The sequence below is a fragment of the Orcinus orca genome, chromosome 2 (assembly GCF_937001465.1).
Source record: "Orcinus orca chromosome 2, mOrcOrc1.1, whole genome shotgun sequence".
NCBI lineage: Eukaryota > Metazoa > Chordata > Mammalia > Artiodactyla > Delphinidae > Orcinus > Orcinus orca.
The window spans coordinates 196,356,969-196,384,944 of record NC_064560.1 but is presented as its reverse complement, the minus strand read 5'-3'; the positions used below and the strand labels follow the sequence as shown (position 1 = coordinate 196,384,944).

At 58.6% G+C, this 27,976-nt stretch overlaps 1 protein-coding gene across 12 annotated transcripts in view; it reads left to right on the top strand.

The window, feature by feature from the left end:
- Positions 1-1,425: 1,425 nt before the first annotated feature.
- The window catches only part of CCDC85C (coiled-coil domain containing 85C), an 83,818-nt gene continuing 57,267 nt past the window's right edge, over positions 1,426-27,976 (top strand). For 2 of the 12 annotated variants that reach the window (XM_049706507.1, XM_033420100.2), the window contains exon 1: positions 1,444-2,532. In XM_049706507.1, the coding sequence (XP_049562464.1) occupies positions 1,719-2,532 (814 nt within the window). In that variant the 5' untranslated portion in view covers positions 1,444-1,718. Of the gene's footprint in view, positions 2,533-27,976 lie in introns of all 12 variants that reach the window. The other 10 variants (XM_033420069.2, XM_049706508.1, XM_033420104.2 and 7 more) reach the window with 8 other exon arrangements.

The following is a 27,976-nucleotide window of genomic DNA, read 5'->3' as shown; positions in this document are numbered from 1 at the left end:
GAGGTCCTCCCTGACCACGGGATCTAAAGTAACTGATAATCACCTTCTGTGACATCAACTTGTCTTAATCCCCTGCACAGCACTTATTACAGACTCATAGCTATCTAGTTTGTTTATTATCGTCTCTCCCCTCCTCCCCGCAGGGTGCAAAGTCCCCCCCCACCCAGAGGGCAGTGGCCTCTGCCGTTGTCCCCTACAGAATCCCCCAGTGGTCTAGAAGAGGCCTGGCTTACAGTAGGGGCTGAACACAGTTGTCCAATGAATGGCTGAACAGCTGTAAATGGGGACATCAGCTGTTGCGCGGGCGCGCGCGCCAGGCCGTGGCGCTCACGGTCGAGTGCGCGGATTTTATCTCGTTGCGGGTCCCGGGGGAGGGACGCCCACTTCTGGCCGGCTGGCAGCAGACGCGCAGTAAATGCACTTCAGGGACGCGAGGATAAACGAGACGGACTCACACAGACAGTGGGAGGACCCGGGTGCCGGGCCAGGCTGCGGTGGGGAAGGCTTTTCGCCGCCGACTCGGCGCCCCCACAGTTAAGACCCCAGAGGGAGACCATCTTCCACCTTCCCCAGTGGTCTCCACGTCGTGAATCACAGATTCTCTCCCGAATTCCGGGACGAGCGGTCGGGTTGGCGGGGGAACGGTGCATGTCCCCGGCGCCCTCGCCCCCTCCTGGCAGGGAAGAGGGTACGGACCGTGCTCCGGGACGGTTGGCGAGGCCATGGCCTTCCCGGTGCGCAACCCGGGGCTGGAATGGAACGCCGCAACCTCGGCGCGCTCCGGCAGGGGACGGGGGTGGAAATGGGGGCGGAGGAGCCGGGGGCAGGGAAGGGGACAAAGAGCCGCTCTGCCGCCGGGGAGAGCGACCCCCGTGTCAGAGTCCTATTGTCCGTCGTATCTCACACTAAGCTGGACTCTGGTGCCCCCGGGAGGGAGAAGGGGAGCTGTCCTTCGGATCTTGGGTATTTGTTTATTTGGGGCGGGGGAGGCCGGGCGGGGCACGCGGGCCCAGGAAGGGGCTGGGCGACCATTTCCGCGCGTCTCCTTTAAGGGAAGCCCTGCCCTACCTTTCCCACCTTCCCCCTCCTTGCAGCCGTACCTGCATTTTAAAAGCGCCCTGTAGCCCTGGGATTGGCCGAGGCCGCGTCCTCCCGGCGCAGAAACTTGAACCGCCAGTGGACTGTACCATCTCCGCGGCGTCCCCCGCTTGCGCCCCGCCCCTCCCGCACACCCCCGGAGAGGCCCAATCGGACGGGCTGGGGGCGGGACCACGGCTCGAGGGCGCCTGTGGCAGGGCCCCGGGCGGGCGGGCGCACGGCGCGGAGGGACGTGGGGGCCGGCCGTGCCTTGCCCGCTCCCTTCCCCGGAGGCGGGGCCGGGCCGCGGCGCCCCGCCCCTCCCCGCCCGGAGTGGGCGGGGCGGCTGGGGCTCCGGAGCTGGGCCGGGGGCGGGCCTCCGCTTGCTTCGCCTAAGCCCGGAGAGCGCCCGGCACTGCAGCCGCCGACGCAGCAGCGGTCCCAGCTCGCTGAGCCTCGAGACACGCGGGTTCCCGGGCGGCCCGGGAGGGCGCTGCGTGAGGGCGCGCGAGGCGGCGCGGGGCAGGCCGCACGAGCCCCTGGTCGCCCCCCGCCCGCGGGCGGACCGGCCCAGCGCAGCCCCGGCACGGGGAGCGCCGGCCGGGCGAGGGCGCGGGCGATGCCGCGGTGACGGCCCCGCCATGGCGAAGCCCCCGGCGGCAGCGGCGGCGGCGGCGGCGGCGTCGTCGGAGGAGCTGAGCCAGGTGCCGGACGAGGAGCTGCTGCGCTGGAGCAAGGAGGAGCTGGCGCGGCGGCTGCGGCGCGCCGAGGGCGAGAAGGTGGGCCTCATGCTGGAGCACGGCGGCCTGATGCGCGACGTGAACCGGCGGCTGCAGCAGCACCTGCTGGAGATCCGCGGCCTCAAGGACGTGAACCAGCGGCTGCAGGACGACAACCAGGAACTGCGCGAGCTCTGCTGCTTCCTCGACGACGACCGGCAGAAGGGGCGCAAGCTGGCGCGCGAGTGGCAGCGCTTCGGGCGCCACGCGGCCGGCGCCGTGTGGCACGAGGTGGCCCGCTCGCAGCAGAAGCTGCGCGAGCTCGAGGCGCGCCAGGAGGCCCTGCTGCGTGAGAACCTGGAGCTCAAGGAGCTGGTGCTGCTGCTGGACGAGGAGCGCGCGGCGCTGGCGGGGGGCGCGGGTGGCGGCGGCGGCGGCAGCGGCGGCGGTGGTGGTGGTGGCGCCGGCTCCCGTAGCTCCATCGACAGCCAGGCCAGCCTGAGCGGGCCGCTGGCGGGCGGCGCGGCCGGAGCGGGGACCCGCGACGTGGGCGACGGCAGCAGCACGTCGAGCGCCGGCAGCGGCGGCAGCCCCGACCACCACCACCACGTCCCGCCCCCGCTGCTGCCCCCCGGGCCGCACAAGGCCCCGGACGGCAAGGCTGTCGCAACGCGCAGGTCCCTGGACGACCTGTCGGCGCCACCGCACCACCGAAGCATCCCCAACGGCCTGCACGGTAAGGACGGCACCTGCCTGGCGGCGCGGGTTTCGGGCCCAGAGTCCCTTCCCCCGCGGGCGGCCGCCACTCCAGACCCCTCCTCCAGCTGGCATCCAGAGGCTCCCGAGCCCACCCGCAGTGGGGCTTTGGGTGGTAATTTTCTGGTTAAGTGATGGAGGCGTGCCCCTGCCCCTCTGAATACGCAGCGGGCCGGGGGCCGCCAGACCCCAGAAAAGTTTCTCTCCTGCGGAGTTTATCAGTATCAGAGTCTGGCACTGTAGGGCTGGCCGGAGGCACCGCATCCCTGCCTGGAAACCGTTGTCCGGGAGCGGGAAGTTTTTAATGGAAAAGAAAGAAAGAAAGGCCCTTTGAGGGAAAGTGAAATTCCCTCTCTTATCTGGAGCAACAGGCAGCCCCAAATCTAAGCAGTGTTCACCTGTGTGCTGGGGCTGGAATTCCACCTGACCTCCCTGCTGCCTGCCCGCTGGGAAGGATCAGAGGCAGGTGGGCCAGAGTACCCGGGGCTAAGAGCCTTCCTCGGTTGTTGTTAGTCCTGCCTTTCTCAGGGCTCAGGGACCTTTCTCAACTCAGGCTCTAAAACTTTCCAGAGGAATGCGGGCTTGGAATGAATCCTGGCTTTTTGTCTCTGCAGGCCTCGGTTTTCTTATCTGTAGAATGGAGCCAATAATCCCTACCTCCTGGATTTGAGGTGGAGATAAAAGCCTCTGAAGGGTTTGTAAACTGTTGGTCACCTTACAGGAAGTGCCACAGTCGTCTGCGGTGGCCAGGGTGTGGGTGGGAGGACCTTTGGCCTCAGGAAAGCTCAGCTACTGTCTTCCACGCCTGTGTGACTGTTGGGCCCAAGGCAGAGGGCTCTGTAGGAGCAGAGCAGCCGGCCCCCATCTCCAGCCCTCTGATCAGTGGTTCTGCCTGCTGCCTGTCTCCTCTCCCACCTCCCTGTCCTTCCACATTTTTCAGTGGCTTGGCTCCTACTTCTGGTGGCATTTGCTGCTGCCTGAACTCTTTGCCTGAAGGTGGAGATTAAACAGCCCTTTCTGGTTCTCCTTAAAGGCTCTCCTAGTTCAGAGAAAGTGTATCTAGGCTTTAAGTGACTGTTCTTCCCCAGAGTGACAGCCTGGAGGGGGGGTGGGGTGGGGACAGGGCACTCTCTCTTTGGTTTGGTGGCCAAGTGGCCTCGCAGGTGCCTTGGGGGGGGGGCGGGCTGGGGTGGGAACTGGACCCCGGGAGGTGGGGTGATAGCCCAGCACCGTTTTTCCTTCGTTTACCTTCCCAGCCTGTGAGTTCAGGGCAGGACTAGGTTTAGAGGGATATTTTGTTACTGATTAGCAATCTAAGGCTACAACTTGGGTTTCTCTCGGTAACTCTGTATCCACCCCACCTCCCACCAGCAGTCTCCTTAAGGCCAGTGGGAGTAGCTGAGCGTTAGGAGGTTTAATATGTTAAGGTTGCACCATCTGGGAAGTGAGGAGTCCCAGGCCCAGCCTCTCCGGCATCAGCTTCCTGGGGGCCTTGGGAGGGTCAGATTTCTGGGCCTCGGTTTGCCCGAGTGCAGTACGAGGCGGGGGGTTGCTGCAGTCCTGCCTGTGGCTAGGAAATGAAACGTTTCTGGTTTTCAGCTGCGTCATCAATGACACTTGGCGAGGGCGATTCTCAGCAGGGCACTGAAGCTCTGGAGTGTCAGAGCACATTTGCTGAGAAGTTCTGTCATGTTTTGGACAAGGAGACGCGGACCCCGTCTGGCTCAGCGTTTTGCTGCCTCAGTGAACAGAGCAGGAGTGAGGTTCCCACCCCACTGCGGGAGGGCGGGATGGGTGGAGCTGTAGGGTTTCCTGCAGAACCCATGCTGCCACCAGTCCCATGCACACTCGGAACAGGACTGCCACAGATTTTGTGGTGGCAAAGCTTTGTGTTGGGGTGACATGAACATTCAGCATTCTCATCATGAATTTCAGGTATAGGTGGCATCGCTGTCGTTTAGTTTTGTCTCATAAAGTGAGGCGTGGCCTTGAGTTGTTCTCCAACAATATGAGTAGGATGCCTGGAAACAAGGAAAGGCCCATCTCTTAGAAAACACTTTTCTGTACTTGGACCTGTAGTTTTGAGCGGAGAGCGAGCCAGAGATGGAGGCAGGTAACAGGCCTCAGTCTGGGTGGTGGCAAGAGGAGTCGGATACCAGGGTTGTGCCTCGGGCCCTTATCCCCATTTTAAAGCCAAGCACGTGGAGGCTCAGAGAGGTCCTGAGCGTTTCCTGGGAAAGCAACTGAGATTCAGATGTCTCAGTCCCAGTTGCCTGGGTGGTGCCCTGGGGGTCCTCTCCTGCCCAGACCGTGGGCTGGCTTGCCTCTCCAGCAGCCCGCTGTCGTTGTGGCCGATAATATTCGTCAGCAGACACTGCTGACTCCCTATTCTTGGTTCCTGACCCACGTTTGCCCTCCTTCTCCTGTCCTGGGAAGTGTCACTTCCTTATCGGTGACCACTGAGCAGATGGCTGATAACCCCGTTACCCAGAGGGCTCAGACTGTCTCGTGTTCAAGTCTACGCTCTTCCCTCTTCTCTTTGGCCAGTTACGTAAGTGCCCTGAGCCCCTTTCTGCTCTTCTGTAGAGTGGGGCAAAACCCAGAGTGCCCCCTTTATCCCTGCACACAGTGGGCCTCGACGGTTGTCAGCATCCTTGCCGTGCATCCTTCTTCCAAGGCTCCTCATGAAAAAGAGAGGGACCTGTTGGGGGTTTGCCAGATAGACATCGGTGTTCTCTTTGAAACTCTGTTTGCTGTTTAGGCAGACAGCTCGCTTGAATGTCTGCGACTGAGCCGGCGTCTGGTGGCACTTGCGGATGTGCTGGGGAGCAGTGGCCCTGTAATCCTCTCTCGGAAGCTGCAGGGTACCTGCAGCCCTTCAGGATGCCGTAAGGGCCCTAAGCGCCCTAAGCAGCTGTGGTGGGTGGTGGCCCATCGGTATTCCAGGCCGTCCCTGGCTGGGGCTGGGCCTGGTGGGCCTGTGAATGGGGATGCAAATAGGCCTTTCTCTGGGTTGTTTTGTTTTGTTTTGTTTTGATGGAGGTCTGGGCTGGGCTGACTAAAGTCTGGACTGGGATGCTCTTTACTCTAATCCGGTGGGGCAAACTGAGGCAGGCGAACCCCAAACATCAGAAGGTCAGGTTTGCCACTTCGAACTGATGCAATTTCCAAACAAAAGTACTTTCAACAATTCTCCCCTCCCCCTCTCCATCCTAGGTGTCCCACCTTCTTTCTCCCTTCCCCCCCACGTCCCCATTCACATCTGTCCCAGTCCCCCCATCATACCACGGGGTCCACTCCCCTTTAGCTAACCCACAGAAACCGGGGCCTCCAGCAGCCTTTGTGTGGGCCCTGTTTACTTTTAAAAGTTTGGATTAAAAATTTGAGCTTCTCAAAATAAGATGGGTTTGTCCTCCTGCTTGTGTTTTTGTTGGTTTAAAGGGAGGATGGAGCGAGGGTGGTCTGGGCCTCTGGCCCTGAATAGGTCTTTTATGAGGGGCCTCCCGGCTCAGCAGCTCCTGGGCAGGATGCTAATAAGGCAGCTTTTCCTAAACCCAGTCAGGCCTGGGGGCAAAGGTCAGTAAAGACAATGGGGCAGGTTGAATAAGCTTTTCCCCCTCCCTCTGCATCCTGACCCTGACCATCCGTCACTGGCCTTGGGGTACGGAGCCCCCAGGGCCACATACCAAAGGGGCCTGGTGGTAAGGAACTCACTGACCTGTAACCCAGGGTGGGACCAGGGTGTGCCCAGCACTTCACAGTTTACCACAGAGGGTGTCCCAGTCCCAGCTCCATTCTGTTCAGAGCTCCCAAATGGTCCCATATCGCAGGTGGGGAAACTGAGGCATGGAGCGGTATGGTGACCTGCTCCCAGTCCCGTGGGCTGGCTGGGGGGCCTGGGATCAGTCTGGGGAATCAGTCTTGGCCTCCGGTGTCAGTCTGGGCCTGCCGCCCTGTGCCTGCTGCCCCTCTGGACCGGGACAGCCTGAGACTCCCATGGGAGACCCCCACCAACAGTGGAATGCTGTCCGGAGCTTGGTCCTGGGCAGGGTCCCCTGTAGATGGACCCAGGCAGGATGGGGCGGGAGCTCCAGGGGCTGGACCTGTGTAGCAAAGGTGTGGCACCTGTTCTCAGTCCAGACCCAGAGGCTCAGTCATGCTGTCCTGCTTCCTGGCATGACGGTTCACGGTTCCGGACATCAGTGGGATGGGGAAAGCGCAGGCTTCCGCGCACGGAGTCCCTCCTCACTTATATTTTTCATTCCCTCGCTTCCCTGCCAGGCTGGTTTCCCTCTGCTGTTGTGGCCCCAGCAGACCCCTTACCCATGGCCCGGCCTCTGAGTTCTTAGGACACACACTTGGTTTCGTATCGTTCCCGGGGCAGCGCGATTAGCAAGGAAATCCTCTGCTGCTCATCGTCTGTGTTTTGCACCCATGGGGATTTTCTGTGCTGTGTTTGTCCTTGTCATCAGCACAAGGAATTGGAAGCCTACGACCCTGCTCGAGTTCCAGGACCCCTGTGGACCTCTGTTTTCTCATCTGCAAAGTGGGAAGCCGTTGCCGCCCTTGGGTTGAGGGAGGAGGGAGTGTGGTGATGTGTAAACTGTGCAGCGCGTGTGAGGTGACAGCTTACTGCACCTCGAAGCCTCATCTGTGTCTCGAGGATGATACTACTCTGGTCCTAGAACTGAGCCTTAAAGGATGGGTTCAGTGACCCTCCACTGTCCCCTGGACCCTGCAGACTTGCCTCCTCGGGGTGGGGATGGGGGACCCCCTGACACATGCTCATGAGGGGGGCCCTTGTGCCCACCCCGTGTCAGAGTCAAATGAGTTGTTGTCTAGTTGAACAGAAGGGGGGTGGCCTTCCAGCGGCAGCAGCAGGTCTGCAGGTGGATCTGGACCATGGGTGCCGAGAGCCCAGGGCCTGCGAGGTGTTCTCATGACGCGTGGGGGAGGCCCAGGGCCTGGAAGCCTCCTCATGGGAACAGAAAGAACCAGAACATTGAGCCGGGGGAAGAAAAGCTTTGGGGCTGGGGAGCTGCTGCTGGGTGGGGAGAGCTGTCAGCCCAGCGGGGTCAGTGCTGTGTGTAGCCCCCCAGGGTGGACCCCCAAAGTTCCAGTGATTCGGATTTCAGCCCTCACAGACAAGAGCGGTCCAGGTGGACTAGGTTGCATCTGGAGGTGGGGAGCTCCCTGTCGGGGGAGGCATGCAAGCACAGGGCATTCCTGAACCCACTGTAATGGGACACCCAGAGAGCTGGGCATCTGGTTGTGTGAGTACAGAACAGCGAGTAGAGAATAGTCAGGGAGGTGGACGGGCAGGGCTGGGTGGCTGAGAGAATTCACCCTTCAAGCAGGAAGGAAGACAAGAGCAGACGTTTATTGAGTGGTTACTCAGTCTGAATTCTGAGTGCCGCTCACGGTGATTCATGTAGCCGGGCTTGGGGAGCGGCGGTTCCGGAGCATTAACCTGGGGTCTGTCGTGGTGGCGGCCAGGCTGGGGACAGAGGGGCAGGAAGCTTGGGGCCTCCAGGGTGGCGATAGCTGTGACCGTGGTCATGGGAGAGAACCTTCTCTGAGGTTCTCAGATCAGGAGGGTCTGCCCCAAAGCCCTGCCCCCACCCCCGTCTGCCTGCTTGTGACTCCTGACCTGTGGGGTCAGGGGTCAGTCCTGAGCCGCCCTGGGGCTCGGGCAGAGCAGCACCTGTGGGCGACAAACTCTCTCTCTCTGCAGCCTCACTGTACCTCTCCACGGGATGGTTACACCCACGGTTGCTCTGCCCACACCTGCAACCTGGGTGCCCGGGATCCAGGCAGGGAGTGCTCTGGGATTTCATCAGAGCTGGGGAGGCCATGAGGGGACCCCAGTGGCTTCCCCAAAGCCTGGAGACAGAGGAACAAACTTGTCTGCTAAAGGGACGTGATGCTCCTTTGATCATGAACAGGGGAATGGTGCCCCTCTTCCCAGGCACCCAGAGCTGGTCATTGTCACACGTTCCCCTCTTGCTGTCCTCTGCTGCCACAGGCCAGAGGGGGCAGGTGGGTGGAGTGTGATAGGGCAGGTCTGGAGCTGGGTCAGTCCCCTGGTGATGAGTGCCTGCCTGCTCTCGAACGAGTCACTGCTGGTCTCTGCCGTCTGGGGAGCAGGGCATAAGGATCAGGAGTTTTATCGATTCGTTTGTAAGTGTTCTTGGGATCACCCTGTGTATGATGTTTAAACAGAGGTGCGGAGCATCACTTAACCAAAGCAGAAGCCGGGAGCCCTGGGACGTAGGTGAGGGTCTGTTTCCCTTTCCTCCTTCCTGCTTCCCCATTGGCCAGAGGCCTTCGTCATTTGTTATTTCCTGAATTCAAAGATGGGCTTTCCCCTCCTCTGTGGCAGTGCAGGGTGCATCTTAGAATCAGTGTGTGTGTTTACTGCACGGTCTTCCCCTCCCTTACTCTGGAAAATTGGGCATCTGTGACTGATGGTATCTTAGAGTGGAGGAAATGCCATGCCTGGGAAAGCCGGAAACCCTGGAGCAAACTGCCCGGAGCCCTAAAGGCGCTCAGAGGAGACTTGGAAGGGAAGGGGGAACCGCCCCAGGCTTGGCCACAGCGGTGCTGAGATGCACTGGGGTCCCCGTTTCTGCTGAGGAAAAGGCTCAGGGCAATGAGGCAAGTCACATCAGATCATGTGGGGTGGGGAGGGGGCCGTCCGGCGTGATGCTGGAGCCTGCGCTCTCCTGTGCCCCCCTCGTCCCCGTGTGAGTGTTCATCAAGCCCCTTTCACTCTTGGAAGTGCCCTAGTTTGGCTCTCAACCCCTTCAGGTGTGCCGGGAGCTCAGCGGAGGGGGTGGCTGGAGTTGGGAGCTGAGATGGGCCTGGAGCCGGTCAGTACAAGCAGAGGAGAGTAGGGGAGAGGCCAGGCATGGCGGGAGGAACAGCTGGGGAGCAGGCACATCTGGCTCTGAGGGCTGACGGGTGACTGGGCGATGCTGGGCAGGTGGGGTCTGTGGCACTCCTCCCACTGTACCTGCATTCCCCCTCCCACCCCCCCGAAGTCCCTGGGCTGGGCTTTTCTAGCTGTGAGTGGTTCCAGCTGTGACCTTCTCTGAGAGTTTTTCCACAGTTACGTGTGAGGGGTGCACTCAGAAACCAGTACTTTTACATAGACCATCCCCTCCCTTTCCCCTGTGCCCCACTTAATACATAATACTTAATACACGGGTGGCCCCAGCAGCTGATATGGTCGCTACATCTGGGGCTTTGGGGACGCGGCTGTGCCCTCCAGGGCTGTTCTGTGTGGATTAGATGACACAGAACGAGCAGCTTGAGCCCACTTGTGACCTGACCTAATGCAAGCCCCTTGTTTGCCCATCTGTAAAATGGGAAGCTTGGATGGGCCCCGCCCAGGGTCCCAGAGACCCTAGCATCCTCTACAACTGGCAGAGCCACAGGGAAAGGGCCACCTGCCCTGCCCATCCTGCCTCTTGTTACCTTTGTGGTTAGGTCTCTTGCCTGGTGGCTGGCCCTCAGCTTGGGGCAGGTCTGGGTGGTGGCGGTGCTGTGGTTGCCATGACACACAGGCACTGCTCTGTCCAGCACTGGCTGAGACCGAGACCCCTGGCTGGCCAGCCTGTCCTCGTGAGGGGCTGTGGTGAGTGCCCCGGTGGAATTACCTGCCTCTGCCATCCGATCACCTCCTGCAGGGCTGGGTAGCAGGTTTGGTGCTAGAGGAGAATGCCTGGCTCTGGTTCCCTGGTGTGGGGTTGCCCGGGACGAGGCCACCTGTTCTGGACTTTTGCCATTTGCTGTCCTATCTCTGCCCAAGACCATAACCTTCCCCAGGGCGGGGTCCAGTCTTCCTGGCACATGGTGGGTGCTCAGTAAATGTCGGAGTGAGGAATGGGCAGCCCGGGGGCACTGGACGAGGTCTCCCTCTTGTTTTAAACTCGACAGTGATCAAGCCACTTTGGCCACTTGCCTTTCTTTTTCGCATTTGTTCCATTTGGCACCAAATGGTCTTCAGCTTCTTCAAAACAAACAAACAAACCTGCCCCCACTCCCGGGATGGTAACTTGTACATCCCGCTGCCTCGCCTCTCCCCAGCTTCCCTGTTTCCTTTTAACAGTTACTAAAAAATACATGTTTGCTTTTTTTTGCTTGTTGTTTTTGGTTTATTTTTATTTGTTTAATTAGTTATCTGTTTTATACATATTAGTGTATATATGTCAATCCCAATCTCCCAATTCATCCCCCGCACCCCCGGCTTTCCCCCGCCGTTGGTGTCCATACATTTGTTCTGTGTCTGCATCTCTGTTTCTGCTTTGCAAACCGGTTCACCTGTACCATTTTTCTAGATTCCACATAATACGCATTAATATACGATAGTTGTTTTTCTCTTTCTGACTTACTTCACTCTGTATGACAGTCTCTAGGTCCATCCACGTCTCTACAAATGACCCAATTTCATTCCTTTTTATGGCTGAGTAATATGTCCATTGTATATATGTACCACATCTTCTTTATCCATTCATCTGTTGATGGGCATTTAGGTTGCATCCATGACCTGGCTATTGTAAATAGTGCTGCAATGAACATTGGGTGCATGTGTCTTTCTGAATTATGGTTTTCTCTGGGTATATGCCCAGTAGTGGGATTGCTGGGTCATATGGTAATTCTATTTTTAGTTTTTTTTTTAAAAAATTATTTATTTATTTATTTATTTATGGCTGTGTTGGGTCTTCGTTTCTGTGCGAGGGCTTTCTCTAACTGTGGCAAGCGGGGGCCACTCTTCATCGCGGTGCACGGGCCTCTCACTATCGCGGCCTCTCCCGTTGCGGAGCACAGGCTCCAGATGCGCAGGCTCAGTAATTGTGGCTCACGGGCCCAGTTGCTCCGCGGCATGTGGGATCTTCCCAGACCAGGGCTTGAACCCGTGTCCCCTGCATTGGCAGGCAGATTCTCAACCACTGTGCCACCAGGGAAGCCCCTATTTTTAGTTTGTTAAGGAACCTCCATATTGCTCTCCATAGTGGCTGTGTCAATTTACATTCCCACCAACAGTGCAAGAGGGTTCCCTTTTCTCCACACCGTCTCCAGCATTTATTGTTTGTAGGTTTTTTGATGATGGCCATTCTGACTGGTGTGAGGTGATACCTCCTTGTAGTTTTGATTTGCATTTCTCTATAATTAGTGATGTTGAGCATCCTTTCATGTGTTTGTTGGCCATCTGTATGTCTCCTTTGGAGAAATGTCTATTTAGGTCTTCTGCCCATTTTTGGATTGGGTTGTTTTTTTTTAAATATTGAGCTGCATGAGCTGTTTATATATTTTTGAGATTAATCCTTTGTCTGTTGATTTGTTTGCAAATATTTTCTCCCATTCTGAGGGTGTCTTTTCGTCTTGTTTATGGTTTCCTTTGCTATATACACGTTTGCTTTTATCAGTGGTTCCCAACCTCGGCTGCATATTAGATATCACCTCGGGAAACTTTAAAAAGTGCCACTGCCTGGACAAGCCCCCAGAGATGGGCCCCAGTTGGTCCCGGAGCCTCCCGTGGTTGTAGACGTTCCTGGGCGTTCTGCTGACTGCAGACCCACTGTGGGAAGCTCTGGGAGAGAAGCTGCTGGGCCCGCAGGGCTGCCCAAGCTGGAGATGGCCCATCAGCAGGTGAACCGGAGGCAAGGACGTGGCCCCACACTGGGGCATCACGGAGCCTGGCCCGCAGGGCGGGGAGGCTGGTGTCAGCTCACGTTAGCCGTGAGGGTGAAACAGGCCCGTTTGTACACTGCCTTGCCGACATTCGCCGTGTGGATGCCCCGGGAGCTGGCTTTGGTTCGCCCGGCGGGGCTCCCAGGCAGCAGTGGAAAGCTGGGTTTGAGCCTGGCCTTGCATTTCCTGAGCACCTGCCCCAGCTCTGGACACAGCCCGGTTTGCTCCCCCAGCTCCTCGCCCTGGGAGCTAGAATAGACTCCCAGGCATCGGCACAGAGGCGCTGCCTTTGCCACCCCTGTTGTGGGGTGCTAGGCCGCCCCAGACGGGGTGGGGGCCTTTTAAGGCTGCGGTCAAGGGAGCAGAGGCAGGCTGTGCCAGTGGCACCCAGACGGCAGCTTGGGAGAAGAGCCGACCCATTTCCAAAAATAGCCCATCCACTGTCAGGGGAAGCATCTCTTTGTCTTCCCAAATCTGTCTTTCCGTCGGCTCCGGGGTTGTAAGGCTAGAAGGAGGCACGCTCTTGTCTTGGAATCAGAGGCTCCGGGAGGCACCCTCCCACCCCCCCCCACAAGGGCCCGATTGTCCGGCGGCCCTGAATGCGCCCGCCCGTCACAGAGCGCGCCGCACCGGCTCCTCTCCCTAATGAGCCCGCTCTGGGAGTGGCCCTTTGTGGCGGGTTCCGGCCACGCTGCCTGTGCCAGGGCTCTCAGAAGGCTCGATTTCCCGGCCGCTTCACATCTCTCGGAGCTGATGGGACAATGGGAGGCTCCCGCCGTGCCCTTTCTCCTTTTTTTTCTGTGTTTTCTGGAACGTGCACACACCGCTCTTATACGGGACAGAAAATTAAGCAGCAGGTTTCTCCCTCTCTCAGCACCCTCTGCCCTGGCGGGGAGGGCTCCCCGCCTCTCCTCGCCTTTCCCAGCCCTTCCCGTGGGACCTCCCCCCACCATTGTCTCCCTCCTCTTGTTCCCGGGTCTCTCCGGGCTCCTTCCCCTGAAAACAGGCTCATGTTTCCTAGTCCAAAGCAATAAACAAAATCTTCTCCTTTCTGTTTTCCTGCCCCCGGCTCCCTTCCTTCCCCACCCAATCCTCCGAGGAGCACCAGAGGCCCAGCCCACCTGCCCACCCGCAGCTTCTTGGCCCCTGGCAGTCCTGGACCCCGGGAAAGGCTAGTTCCAGCTTGGTCCAGTGGCCTGTTCTCATCCTGACCTCTTGGTGGTGTTTGATGCCCACTGTGGGCTTGTCTTCTAGAACAGGGCAGGGTGGCTGGGCACCGCCGACCTCCCTGGCAGCAGCTCCTGGCTTTCTCTAGCTGTCTCCTGCCCGTACTGGGAAGCATCGCTCCCGGGCTAAGCCCCCAGTCTTTTCTACCTTTCGCTCCTGACCTGGAGACCCAGCAGTCCAGTGTCATCCTGGTCACCATCCTGTTGACTCTGTGCCCTCTGAGTTTGGGCCCCTTCGTCTCACCTACACTCCTGTCCCCTCTGCCTAACGGGTGGCGATCCCACTTCAGGGTTTCCTGGCTCTGGCCCTGAACTGCCCACTAGTCACATGAGGCTGTTTCAATTCAACTTAATTACGATTGAGTAACATGAGCGTTTCAGTTTCTGAGCTGCGCTTAGCCCCCTTGCCAGTGCTCTGCACCGTGTCATTGCAGAAAAGGAACATCTCCGTCCTTCCAGAGAGTTCTGTCGGCAGCGCTCATCTGGACGACTCCTTGCTGCGCCGTGCACTGCACTTGTGCACAGAAGGAAGCTCTGCGTGTGAGCGTGGTGTCGGGGGCTCTGTCCCTTCCTGCCAGGCTCCACGCACGATCCCAGGGTCTGCTTGCCTTGCCGGTGCACAGCAGGCCCTTAGGGCTTCTGCTGGCAGGAATTGCCCTTTCTTACCTCCTGCACCCACTGAGATCCCGCCCTTCCCTTGAGGCTTAGGTCTGCCCTTAGAGATGGACAGTCACAGGATGTGTGACCAGCAGCCCTCGTCCACTCCTCGTCTGCAGGAGCCTCAAGCCGGGCTCTTGCCGTTTGCCCTGCAGCCACGGATGCCACTCCCGCTGGTGGCCTTGTGTGTGGGTTCACGTGTACGTGTAGGACACCCAAGCCCAAGAGGCCACAGGGCTCCAGGAGGCTGCAGAGGTCTCCCCCGTAGAGCCCAGACCCCCACTCCCAGCCACCAGCTCCTTATCCTCGAAACAAGGCCAGGAGGCCTGCGGGATCCGAAAACAAAGAAAATGGCTTTTCAGACGGTGGGGTGAGGTGGGGTAGGTTGCAGGGGGATGGACACAGGCCCTCTCCTCCCTCCCCTCTGTGTAGAGGAGGTTGCAGACCTGCTCCGGCCGGTCCCCCTCCGGCCCTCTATGCGTGGCTGTGACGGGCAGCAGGCATTCTCACCATCTCGGGGTTAACCGAGCTGCCTGGGTGCAGCTGCGGGTCATTACGCCAGCCGCTCCCTGGCGGGTGAAGCCATTACGCACCGCACCTGGTGTTCTGGCCCTGGCCTCGACCCCCCTGGTTACTGCCCTTCCTGTGCCCTTGAGCCCACTGTTGGGTGTGTGTGTGTGTGTGGCGGGGAGCATCAGGGCAACCGGTGAGATGATAGCAGCATGGCTCCCCCATGCCCCCTCCCCGCTTTGAAGGCCTGATGAAGCACTGGCTTGGCCCCGGGAAGAGGGGCTAATATTCGGGCTTCCCTGACCTTGGGGACCAGGAAGGTCTGAGGAGAGCCCCATTCTGAGGTATCTTACTCTGGAGATGCAGTTGGCGGTGGGGGGCTGGCGGGAGGGGGCGATCCTTGGCGTCAGCTCCCTGGAGGCCCCCAGCACCCCGTGCAGCCGCTGGGCCCCGTTCCTGCTGCTGTCACTCCTCTGCTGAGGGCATTTCCTGGCTTGGGGCCGAGGGTTTCCTGTGAGCCCTGCTCCACGCCCCCATGCAGCCCCTGCAGCCCCTGTCCTGCCTGTGGGAACTCCTGCTGACCCGCAGCAGCTCCTCAGTGTGTCCAGGAGGCCCCCCCGGGATGCTCCCTGCCCTTCCTCCGAGGTCCCCGCCCTGGAGGGTGGTCCCCAGCACCGTGCTGTTTTCATCTCGCCTCTCTCCCTGCAGAGTCCATAATCCCTGTCCCCCGAGTTAAGGCCTCGTTCCCGTGAGCTGGCCTGGTTGTGGGCAATGTGATCCGCTCCCAAGCGTGTGGGGCTGAAACACTGTGGGTAATGCTGGATGAAAAGACCCCTTGTTTGTGGTGCAACCCAAACTCATGAGCGGGAAAGTGGCGGGGGGGGAGGTCGGGGTGGTGGCCGGCCCCCCCGAGTCTGCCCCCTTGCCCTCCAAAAATGCGGCACAGGTGGGGTCACTGGAACCTCCTGGCCTGGGGCTTTATTTGGGGGGTTGTGACGGGAGGGAGACACCCGGGTCAGCTCAGCCTCCTCTGGTCCCTCCGCAGTCCCTGCTGCTTCAAGGTCAGCTGTGCCCTGCTCTGTGCTGACCTTCAGTGGACACACGCTCAGTGGTCTCCTTAATCTGGGCATGACAGGCTTTGGGGAGCCCTGGGCCCCCAACATGGCTGTGTACTTATGCAGGTTCTCAGAGGTGGAGAGTGGTCTCTGGCCCAGGAAAGATCCAGAACCACAGTGGGAGGGGTAGTGAAATCCCTCCCTGAAGCCTTTAACAAATTTTTTTAAAAAATTTATTTATATATATGTATATATATTTTAAAAATTTTGTTCAGTTTCTTTTTTAAAATTTTTACTGAAAGATAGTTGATTTAGTTAGTGTGTGTTGTGTTAGTTTCAGGTGTACAGCAAAGTGATTCAGTTGTACTTATATATAAAAATATACTTTTTTTTACATTCTCTTCCATTGTAGGTTATTACAAGATATTGAGTATAGTTCCCTGTGCTAAACAGTAGGTCCTTGTTGGTAATCTATTTTATATACAGTAGTGTGTATATTTCAATCCCAGACTCCTAGTTTATCCCTCCTCCCCCTTCCTGTTTGGTAACTGTAAGTTTGTTTACTAAGTCTGTGAGTCTATTTCTGTTTTGTAAATAAGTTCATTTGTATCATTTTTTTTTGATTCCACATGTAAGTGATATCATATGATAATTTTCTTTCTCCGTCTGGCTTACTTCACTGAGTATGACAATCTCTAGGTCCATCCATGTTGCTGCAAATGGCATTTCATTCTTTTTTTTATGGCTGAGTAATATTCCATTGCGTATATATACTGCATCTTTATCCAGTCCTCTGTCAGTGGACATTTAGGTTGCTTCCCCTTGAAGCCTTTAAAAAGTAAAAATGAATGAGCTTAATGCACGCGCCTTGCCAGGAGGCTCCATGCAAGAGTCAGAGAGTGAAATCTAAAGGCCGTCTTGGTTTGAGCCTGTGGTCTGTCAGGTGTGGGTGTTGAGCTCTGGCTCACGCCCACCCCGTCCTCTGTTCTCAGGAGTCACACCTCTTGTTCCTCTTTCCTGAAGTTGTCTGTATTCATGTGAGGGTTTAGAGTTGGGTAGATGTTTCCGCGTACATCTATCTTTGCTTCCTGGACTTTTCTCTACGTGTTGCTTCCTTTCTGCCTCGTTTTCCCTGGGCCTCAGTTTACCCAGCTGGGAGATGAGGCAGTTGGACCAGGTCCATGGGGGCTCAGAGACCCTGGAGGAACTTGAGGAAGTTCTAGATGCAAGGTCCTCCCTGGGTATCAGCCTTGCCCTGGTGGCTGTTCCCAGCCTGGCCCCTTCTCCCCATGCAGCCGAACCAGTGCCATTGGGCCTTCTTTTCTGTGTGACATTCCTGCCACGCTGGGGCTTTCAGCATCCACGGTGGCCCAGTTTCTAACCTCAGGCCCTCACCTTCCAAGTGCTTGCCCAGGTGGGGGACTGATCTGACCCAAAATCAGAAAGCAGTGGCCAGGAGGGATCGCTTGCTGCCCTCCTCCACCGCACCCACCGAGGCTTCGCTTTCCAAGCTCCGCCCCCCCCCCCCCCCCCCCCCCCCCGCCCCAGAGGTACACATGCCAACTCCCTGCGGCTGTGGGCACAGCAGCCATTGCCCGCGGGAGCAGAATGAAAATGGGAAAGTCTTCTAATTTCCTTCTTTTGAATTGCAACCTTGATCTTTCCTCTCTCCTCCTACAGACCACGCCTCTGGTAACTTTTGACTAGGTCTGTGGGCTCCCTTTTCTCCCGCTGAAAATATATGCAGTAGTGCCTTATTTGCCTTAATGAAAATGGCAGGCTTAGGGCCCTGGGTGGAGGGGGAGGCCTGGGGGGAGGACAAGGCGGTTTGCACTGCCGGGCCAGCGCCCAGCCACTGACTTTGACTCTGAAAGGTGCTCATTCACTCATGTGCAAGCTGGTGTTTGCAGCCTCCTGGGTGCCAGTGGGGCAGGGCAGCTTTGGGGGAAGGGGGAGCCCCGCATCCAGCCGAGAGGCCGTGTCTCCCGGTGGCATCCCCACTGGCCCTTCCGTGGTTCGCTGATTAGTGCCTGGAAGAAGCGGAAAGGACGGTCACAAGGGGAGAATGGGGTCTAGGAGGCCTCAGGGGGTATGCGGGGGGCGCCAAAGGGAGATGGAAGGCATGCTGGGCTGGGTTCTCTGTGTTCCCCACGAGGACGGGGAGGGTGACGTGGCTTCGGTACTCGCGCGGCAGACATTTCTGAGGCTGTCAGTGGTGTGGGCCTCCGGGCGCGAGTGACTGCCTGCTGCTGTGTCCTATTCCTGCACCTGGGAATGAGCCTGCGGGAGGAGGGGTCAGCCCACCGCAGGGACAGGGAGGTGGGGAGGGGCAGGGAATCCTCAGGTGCACCTGCTCTGCCGTGACCACCTCCCCACGGCGCGGTGCACTCGGGTGTAGACCACGCCGGGCCCTCTGCTGGTCCAGTTGGGCCGCGGAGCCCCTCAGTCAGGGGAGCGGTGAGTGACAGTCTGACCTTGTTGAGGCCCCTCCCCCATCCTCCCCTCCCCCTCCCAATCGTCGGGCTCCACTTTGTCACCAGTGAAGCAGACCCTTGGGTTAGGGATCTCGAAGGGCCCCTTCATAGGGGGTTGGAATAAATCCACATACGCCCTTCTCTGATGTGTTAGAAAACCAGCATACACAACCTCCCTCAGTGGTCTTGAACGAGACTTAGTTCTGACCGTTTACTGCAGGCACCGAGGCTGTTTTTGGTCACGATTCATAGAGGACGAGGGGGGAGAAGGTCTTGGCAGGGAGAGTGGCCCATGGCAATGGGGGCGGTCAGAGCCCAGAGAGTCCTGCTCTGAACCACTGGGCACTGGGCCTCCCCCGAAGCAGGTGGCCGCCTCGGATAACGTGCTCTCGTGTCCTTCCTGCTGTCCTTAGGGTTTGTCCTTTTAATACTCGGGGTGCGTGAGGTGTCCAGCAGGCCCGGAAGGGGAATTTGTGGGGAAGGGGAGGTCCCAGTGGGAGGGAAGGTGAGGTGGCCTGGCTGGGCCCCTGCTCTGCCGGTGCCTGTCCTGGGTCAGGAAGGCAGGGACCCAGCTCCGGAGGTTTGCCTGTGGCTGCAGGGCTTAGCTGTGGCACGCCAGCCCTGAGGCCGCCTGGTGGGATTCGGGGACCTGGAGCGGCAGCGGCAGGGGTGGGGGAAGGGCCAGTGGGGCCGGGGGCTGGCTCGCTGGCGCAGCGCTATTCCTGTCCATGTCCCGAGAGGCTCAGACAAGGAGATGCTTGTGAGCCAGAGTTGTGAGTTGGCATCTGGAAATGATGCCTCATTACAGAGCTTGCTTCCCAAACATGCGTGCATTTATCATGAAGGGCCTTTAGGAGAAGTCCTCGGGGCTGCCGGGGCCCGGATGTGGGGAGGCGGAGCTGGCGCGGCCCCGTGGCACAGATGAGGACACGCAGTCCGCAGGCCCATGGGATTTCACAGATACCACCGCCCCATCCCTGTGCCTCAGTTTCCTGCCTGTCTCCCGGGGGCAGAGTGGGGATTTTGGTGGTCTTCTCAGCTCTGTGCTGTGCTGTCTCAAGCAGAGTGCCTCCAGCTGTGAGGGGTGGTAATGGTGGATGGGGCCCGGCCCCTGGTGCCTGCTGACCACTGCGTCCCTCCCTGCAGCCTGCTGGCCCCTGCTCGGGAGACACTTAGGGTCTGGTGTGTCTCTGAGTTGTGTGTGTGTGTGTGTGTGTGTGTCTGTGTGGTGGGCAGGCTTCTGTAGGAGCCCTGGAGGAGGGTCAGGGGCCTTGGTCTGGCCTCAGCCTGTCCTGGACCCCTCTGTGGGCCTCATCTGTAAGGGGCCCCTGAGGTCCCCCAGCCCTGCCCGTATCTGGGCCTTAGAGTCACGTTGGGGTCATTATTACCGTTTGGTCTGAGCACCGCCCAAGGCAGGCAGGGGCCATCAGGAAAGAAAGACCTGCCCAGAATGGGATGCTCCTCCCTGCAGGGAGGAGGAAGGAGTTCCCCGGGTGGCTGGCCTGGCCCCTGTCCCTGGGCCCTGAGCGTGGCCACCTCTTAGCCTCCCGCCTGAGGTCCAGGGAAGAGGGGCTCTGGCCATTCACACACCCCACTGCTGTGCTTGGCCAAGCCCAACCCACCCAGTGGGTCCCAGCTGAGGCTGTGATTCTGTTACCTGGCTGGCACCGGGTGCCACCTGATAGGGTCCAGATGGAGGGTCCTGAGCTCTGGTCGTGGGTCCACCTGTGTAAGCCCAGGCAGGTCACACACACCTGTGTGCCTCACCCTTCCGCCTCTGTTAGATGGAGTGACCCCATCCAGTTCACCTTAGGGCTCTTGAGGATGGACCAAGACGCTCGCATAGTAATAGTAGGAACAGTAGTAACTCGTGGGTGCTCGCTGCTGTCTGCGTATCCACTCCTTTAACCCTCACACAGCGCAGGCACCTCTGTCTTCCCCGTTGGACAGGAAGAAGAAGCGGAGGCCCAGAGGTTAAGCTGCCCAGGTCCCGCGGAGAAAGGGGCAGAGCGGTGCCCGGCTCTGGGGCCCGCATCCCTGACCACGGCCTTGCACTGCCTCTCCGCGCACAAGCCGCATCGTTCCCATGGATGCATCTTCTTCTCCTAAAACAATTGCCTGTTTATTATAGACAATTTAGAAAAATAATCACCTTGGGCCCCAGCACCCAGACGGCCTCTGTGTACCAGTGTGATGTGGCCAGCGGCGGTATTGTCAGTAATCGGTACACTTTCTCACTTCCCGTGGGAGGCCTGGCCATTGAAATGGGTGGGTTAAGGGGACAATCAGGAACATTCTAGTTCTGAGTGCGATTTTTCTCCTCTCTGTGGGCAGTGGGGCAGTTAGTGGACTTGAAACGTGCGCATCCATAGAACGCGTTTTCTGGAACCTCTTGGCTCCAAAGCCCCTTTTGCAGCATGACGCACGTTATCGATATCTCCCAGTGCATCACATGCCCCAGTCTGGGGACACACAGCCCCCTCTTGCAAGCCTGAGCTCAGCCTTCCTAATTTATCCTGGGGTCCCCTGACAGGAGTTCCCAGGGGGCTAGAATGTCTGCTGATGCGTGAACCCCACTGGGGATGGGGAGCGAGGCAGCCCCTTCTTTGTCTGGACTCTGTGTGTGAGGAGCTCCGGACTTCGTTCCGGACAAATGTCGTGTCCGGCTGGGGGTGGGGACACCCCTACAGTTGTCGTCTCACCTGGTCCTTTCAGGCTGCAGACTCCAACCCCCGTGGTTTATCCTGGCGGAGACGCAGAGTATTGCCCACCCCTAAACAATCCTTTGCTTATTGTGTGCCCATAATGGGGGGCTTGGGAGGTACTGGAAGGCTCAACATGGAAATTTGAAAATCACCTATAATCCTGCCCTCTGCAGAGAACAGATATTAACGTTTTCCTTCTTTCCTAAAGGAGGAAATGCTGGGTGGAAAGGGAAGTCTGTATACACCTTCTGTTAATTTTTTTTTTTAACAATGTATTGAATATAGTTCCCTGTGCTATACAGTAGGTCCTTGTTGTTTACCTATTTTATATATAGTAGTATGTATCTGTCAATCCCAAATTCCTAATTTATTCCCTCCACCCCCTTTCCCCTTTGGTAACCATGAGTTTGTTTTCTATGTCTGTGAGTCTGCAAATAATGCCATTTGCAGCAACATGGATGGACCTAGAGATGATCAAACTGAGTGAAGGAAGTTAGAGAAAGACACATAGCACATGATGTCACTTACATGTGCAATCTAAAAAGAACGATTCAAATGAACTTATATACAAAACAAGTAAACTCACAGACCTAGAAAACAAACTCTGTTAACTTTTTATTTTGAACTAATTATAGACTCATAAGAAGTTGCAATTGTAGCATAGAGATTAGATCTCCATGCAGTGGAGACAGTGACATCCAGCAGTGGATGTCACTCCAGCAGTGACATCCCTCCAGCAGTGACATCCTCGTGAGAACGGGGCATTATCACTTCTTTTAAAAAATTTAATTTTATCTATTTTTTATACAGCAGATTCTTATTAGTTATCCATTTTATACATATCAGTGTATATATGTCAATCCCCATCCCCCAATTCATCACCCCCCGCCCCCCCAGCAACTTTCCCCCCCTTGGTGTCCGTACGTTTGGAGAACGGGGCATTATTGAAACCAGGACAGTGACGTCAGCACCGCACAGTGAGCGACCAGACCTCAGACCCTCCCTCCGACAGCGCCTGTCTTTCTGTGCTCTCACTCCTATGTGTGTGGAGAGTTTTATGAGCTCTTGCCACATGTGTAGAGTTGTTATACACACTTTTAAAAATAAATGTTGCTGTTTAGAACTGTTTTTAGATTTACAGAATCATTGAGAAGATAGCAGAATTCCCATAAACCCTGCGCCCCGTTCCCTGGTTGCTCACTTCATCCGCTGGTATTGGTGCATCCGTTACAATTCACGAGCTGATATTGATACACTGAGTGGAGTCCACACTCCACATTTCCTTAGCTTTTCCCTAACGTCCTTCTTCTGTTCAGGATCTAATCTAAGACATGCATTTTATTTATTTATTTTGCGGTACGCGGGCCTCTCACTGTCATGGCCTCTCCCTTTGCAGAGCACAGGCTCCGGACACGCAGGCTCAGCGGCCATGGCTCACGGGCCCAGCCGCTCCGTGGCATGTGGGATCTTTCCGGACCGGGGCACGAACCCGTGTCTCCTGCAGCGGCAGGTGGACTCTTAACCACTGCGCCACCAGGGAAGCCCTAAGACATGCATTTTAAAAATCAACTTTTGCCATGTTGTATTACAGTTTGTAATCCCTTTTTTTCCCCCGGGAGCATGTTGAGAATATCCTTTTTTTTTTTTTAAATTTTATTGCAGTATAGTTGATTTACAGGTTGTGTTGAGAGTATATTATCAGAGCATCACTGGCAGTTCTTACATGCCAGTTCGAGTGGCCCTCTGCTCATCCCATCTTGTGGGCGTCCCCGCCGGGACCTTCAGAAGGGGTACCGTGCTCCCTCTTGGCTTCTTTGGTCGTGTCAGCACCCCGCCCCCCCTTGGGTGGTCCTAGGGGCAGGCCTGGCACCCCTTCCTTGTGAGGTGGGGCAGCTTTGGGGGAACACAGGCCCCTCCCAGGGCGCCCCTGGGTCCCCAGACTGGATGAGGTCACGCGGGAGGGCAGAGCGTGGCAGCAGGGTGGATGGTTTGGAGGAGGAGGGCTGGCTCTGCCCGCCACGGCCCCACGTGCCTGGGCCAGTCCCACCACCTGCGGACGACCTTGCAGCCCAACGATCGCTTGGGCTGGAGTAACCACTCGCGTCCGGGGCCAGTTCCAAAGGCTCGTTGGCCCCCACCCGCTTTGTGGCCTTTCCAGGCAAGGCCAGGAGCCGCAGGTCCCGCCGACAGGATGTTTCTCCACAAGCGCATGGAGAGATCCCTCTGGAAATCCTCCTTTGGCCCTGGTGCAGGCAGGCGAGAGAATTGAGGACAATGGGACCTCAGAACAAAAGGCAGTTGTTGGGCAGGGTCAGTGGATGCCCCAGGCCAGGGCAGGCCTACCATCAGGCGGGTCACTGGATTTCTGCCCATCAGGGGGCTGGCCCCGAAGGAGGGGAGTCAGGTCCCAGGCCTGAGATGCCACACTGCGTGCTGTAGAGCTTGGAGTTTAACTTTGGGGCCCGTGTGCTTTGCAGGAGGTCCAGACACACAGGGGGTCTGCCCGGCTTGGCGTGGCGCAGTCCATGGCCTACTCCCGCCTTGCGCAGCTCTTTGCTGCCCCGCCGAGCACGTGGTTTATGGTGAACCGGTGGCACCGTGAGTGTGGGTCTGTGATGTCCAGGTGTGGGGCGCTCCTGCCCTGCTCTGTCGCTGCTGGTGCTGGGACTTCACCCCCCCAGGCCCGCCTCTGCTCCAGCCTCCCAGGTGGCCTCCCTGCCTCCAGGGTCTCCACCTCCAGCCCTCTCTCTGCCCTTACAGAATGTTCTTCCGGAAATACAGCCCCCACCTTGCGCCTCACCCACAGGGACCCTCAGCCTCAACATCAAGCCCAGGCTTCTGGGAACACGGCTGCAGGCTCTCTGTGGTCTGACCCTGACTCCTTTTCCACGCCCCCTCCCAGAAGCTTCCGTGACTCCAGGCCAGTAGCGTTCCCGAATGCTATCCAGGCATTTCCATACCCCGCTGCCTTTGCCCTGACTGTCTCCTCCACCTCCAACCCCCGTCCCCTCCCCTCCCCTCCCCTCCATTTCCATTTGGAAAATCCTGCTGGTGTGCAAGCTGAGGCTGAAATGCCACCCCCTTTTCACAGTTCCAGCCACCCTTTTCCCCCCAGTGCTTAGCATGGGTCTCTCTGAGTCATGTCTCACTCTGCCGGGGCTGCATGCGGCTGTTTCCGCATCAGCCTCTGCTGTGAATTCCCAGGACGGCCCCACGTCTGAACCGTCGTTGGTCTGGCACCCACTGCCCGCGTGGGGAGCGCCCTGTGGGCGCCTGGTGCCTCCCCTGCCCGACGCCGCGTGCCACACCGAGCTGCCCGTCCCCTGCTTCCTCAGGGGCCCCGGTGGCCAGGCCGCCTGCTTCCTGTCCCAGTGGCTCCATCCACCTCGGTGACCGAGTTCCTGGAAGGCGTCTGCTCTCCAGCCGCGGCCCAGGATTGTGAGGCTTGGATGAAGCGGCCAGCCTCGCCCTGGTGACTCGCTCCGGGGTGTGTGTGGTTTGCCACAGTGGCCGCTGCTGGGGTCACTCCATGTCCCAACCCCAGGCCGACGCCCAGAGCTATTGACGCAGCCAGATGGGGGTGGTCAGGGGTGTCTCAGGCCACCTGCGGGCGGACAGCGTGACACCCTCTGTGCCTTGGTGTCCTGTTGGTAAGATGAGGACAAGTGAGGGTCAGGAGAGGTGGTGGCGGGCAGGAGGTGGTGTGGGAGCCCCTCCCCCAGCGGCCCTGCCCTCACGGCCTCTCAGCAGGTGGGGGTGGGCAGGGCCCTGAGAGTCACCAGGCAGCCCCCCCCACCCTGTCCCATGCCCTCCTGGGTCACGAGGGCACCCTGCCTGCCCTCAGCGATCCTGAACCTGCTCCTTGCCTTCTGGGCTCTGCCCCGTCCATCTGTGTTTCTTGCCTGGACTCTTTGGGGCTGGGTTTCGGCAAGGCTCGGAGGAGGGTGGGCTGAGTCAGTCACTGGCCCCCCGGCTGCCAGGGGCATCTGGAGCGCCCAGGGCCCATCATGGGTGCCTGGGGGTCCTGAGGGGTCCTGTGGGGCAAGCTGGCAGGAGGCTGGGGTTCGGGGTCCCCCCTGCCTGCCCCTGAGCCCCGGGTCTCCTGACTGTGGAGTCAGCCACCAGCTTCTTGGATTAACTCAGCTGCAGCGATGACCCAGGAAGCGGAGGAAGCATGGCCTCTCTCAGCGTCCCCTTGACCAGGCTCCTGGGAACAGGGCCCCCCTGGGCTGCCCTGGGCCCAGTGCCTGGCGTCGGGCAGGAGCCAGGAGAGGGGCCCTGGATTTGAAGGGGAGCCGAGGGGATTGGCTTGGGGAAGACGTGGGGCGGTCGGGATGGAAGGGGTGTGAGTGTGTGTGCATGTGAGAGAGTGCGTCTATGTGAGTGTCTGTCTGAGTGTGAGTGAGAATATGTGTGTGTGTCTGTCTACATGTTTGTGTCTACGTGAGTGTGAGTGTGTCTGTATGAGTGTGTGTGAACGTGTGAGCCTCCAGCCTGCCCACACAGCCTGTCCCCGCTCCCCTCGGTCACGTTCAGTAGCCTGAAAGCATCCCTCCCCACGGCTTCTATTTCTTGCTTTCAAGTCACCTTTATTTAAATGCTCACAACTGCTGGGCCTTCGGTGCGGTGCTGAGTTTATCACGTGTAATTGGGAGAAAGGGCAATTTCATTGCTTTTAGCACCCATGCTGCCCACCCCCTCCAGCCCCTCCCCAGAATAGAGCTGACTTCTGCAAGCTTTTTCCTGGGGTGAGGATTCAATGATCTGCCGGGTGGTATGACTGCACCCACGGAAGGTTCTAGGTGACAAGCGGGTGCTGTCTTTATCCGTGTTGGTGTTTACACACTCACGGCACCCTCCCTCCATCCGCACGTCCTGTTGAATGCGTGGGAGGGTGGGCGTTTGCTGAGCTGTGCCCCCGTGGGAACACCGGCCCTTCCTCTTCGCTGCATCTGAAGCCTCAGTGCAGGTGAGGAAACCGAGGCCCAGAGCTCAGAGGGAGCTGCCTGCTCATGCAGCAGACACCTGGCAGACCCAGGTGGCCCTGAGCCCTGAGGTGCCCCTGAGATGGTGCCCGGGAGACGCTGGACCAATGGGACGGAGAAGTGGAGGGGCTGGGCGCCCACCATAGGCAGCGTCCTCGCCGTGGTGTCCCCATGGCATGCCGGTGGCACACCCTGGAACCTGCAGGCCAGTGGAGGAGGAACCGCCCTGGGGGCGTGCCGGGCGGGGGGGGTCCAGTGTGACTTGCCGCCCACTCGCTGGGCAAGTTGCCCACCTCACCTGGACTTAGTCTCCGTGGCTTTAAGTGGACTCAGGGACACTCAGGTGGTTCCGTGCAGGTCGGGGGCCCACACCCAGCACAGAGCAGGCTCGCAGTGGTAGAGATGCCTTTGTTCATCCAATATATGTTTATTAAGCACCCTGAGCGCGAGAGACGAGCAAGATGCAGACTGGAAACCAGAGAGGAGACAGGCCAGGAGTATTGTTTCTGGGGTTGGAACCGGTCCAGCGGGGCGCAGGTGCAGCCGCATCCCCTGCCGGTGTCTGCTGTGACGCTGAGGCCTCCGGCCGGCTGCAGAGCTCATCAGGAGTGGGGGCCCCTGGGGCCTATGGTGGCCCCGCTGTGAGCCCAGGCAGCCTGGGCCCGGTGGGACAGCTCATCCATGGGTGTGGGCAGGGGCTCTGACAGGGGCATCCAGGGTGGTGGGGTGGGCAGGGTGGTGTGGAAAGAGTTGCTGACTTGCTGTGTTACCTCGGGCATGTGTTCTTACCCTCTCTGAGCCCTGATTTCCTGCCGAGTGACTGAGAGTCTGTCCCTCTCCCCCTGCCCCCCGAGTCCCCAGGGTGTTGTGGGGTAAGAGGGCTGTAAGCCTGAAAGAGGCCTTGCAAATGTTTGCTGCTATCCAAGCGTCCCTCATCAGGAAGCCTGTTCTCAGCAGGTCTGGTGGGAAAGGGCTCGGGGTGAGCATGGGCCCTGGGGGAGCTGCGGGCGAGCTGAGCTTCGTAACCGTGTGCACCCTGCATGCTCCCGGCATCCCTGTGTGGATGTGGGCCTCGGCTCCTTGCTGATTACTCCCTGGATCTCACAGGTTCTCGGAGGTGAGGCTGCCATGCCAGAGAGGTAGGTGCCACAGGTGAGGTTCGTGGCGTGTGAGTGGACGGCGCCATTCTGTCCTGGGGACGGTGTGTGACCAGGTAGAGGTGGGGGTGAGCCTCCCGGGAGCCCCTTCTCCCAGGCTGGCCTGGTCCCGTGTGTCGGAACCGGAATGGACGCCATGCACTGTGGCCGGCTCACCCCATGTGCAGGGACCCTCAGGATCACGCTCGCTGTCTCGAGGCCTCTGGCCCTGGGTTTTAGATGTGGTCAGTGGGGAAGGTTAGCAGCCACACTTTACGAAGGCATCTAGAAATCCCCGCCACATGTCACCGCTTGATTTGGTGATCTGTCACCCCCTTGGATGTGCCCTTGGCCCCCTTCGTGGGATTGTGGTTTCTCTTTGGGGATGGGGGGAGATGTGACTGTCAGTCTAGCCATGCCCATTAGAACTGCATGGACAGGGGAGATTTGTGGGGTGGGCGGAGGACGCACACCCTGGTTTTCCCTCGCGTTTCCTGTCGCGACTTGAGTTCTGGACGGGAATGGAGGGGATCGCCGGCCCCCATGTATGTGATTTGGCCTGGGAGGTAATTCGGATTCCTGACTTCCACCCCATCCCTCCGGCCAGCAGCCGTGAAACACAGGCCATCTGTGAGGGGTCAGCCTGTGGGGAGCGTGCCGACCTTCTGTCCTGGGTGTCCCGGGCTGGGAAGCTGCCTTCCCGTTGGTTTTGTTTTCTCTCTGATGGCCTGTGACTGTCGCTGTGACTCAGGGCAGGGCTGCGAAGCCCGGAGTAGGTTAACCTCTGCTGTAGGGCCTGGGGCACGAGTGTTCCCTGCACGGAGCACGGCTCGGAGATGGTCTGAAGCACGTGAGTGTGTGGAGGTCTGCTGCTCTGTGGAAACATTTGTGAATGATTTCCTCCGGTACGGTCGGTGCGGGCTTCTGTGCAGCTCTGTGCTCCAGAGAGCTTCCTCCGTTTCTTGCTGGATCCTCGTGGC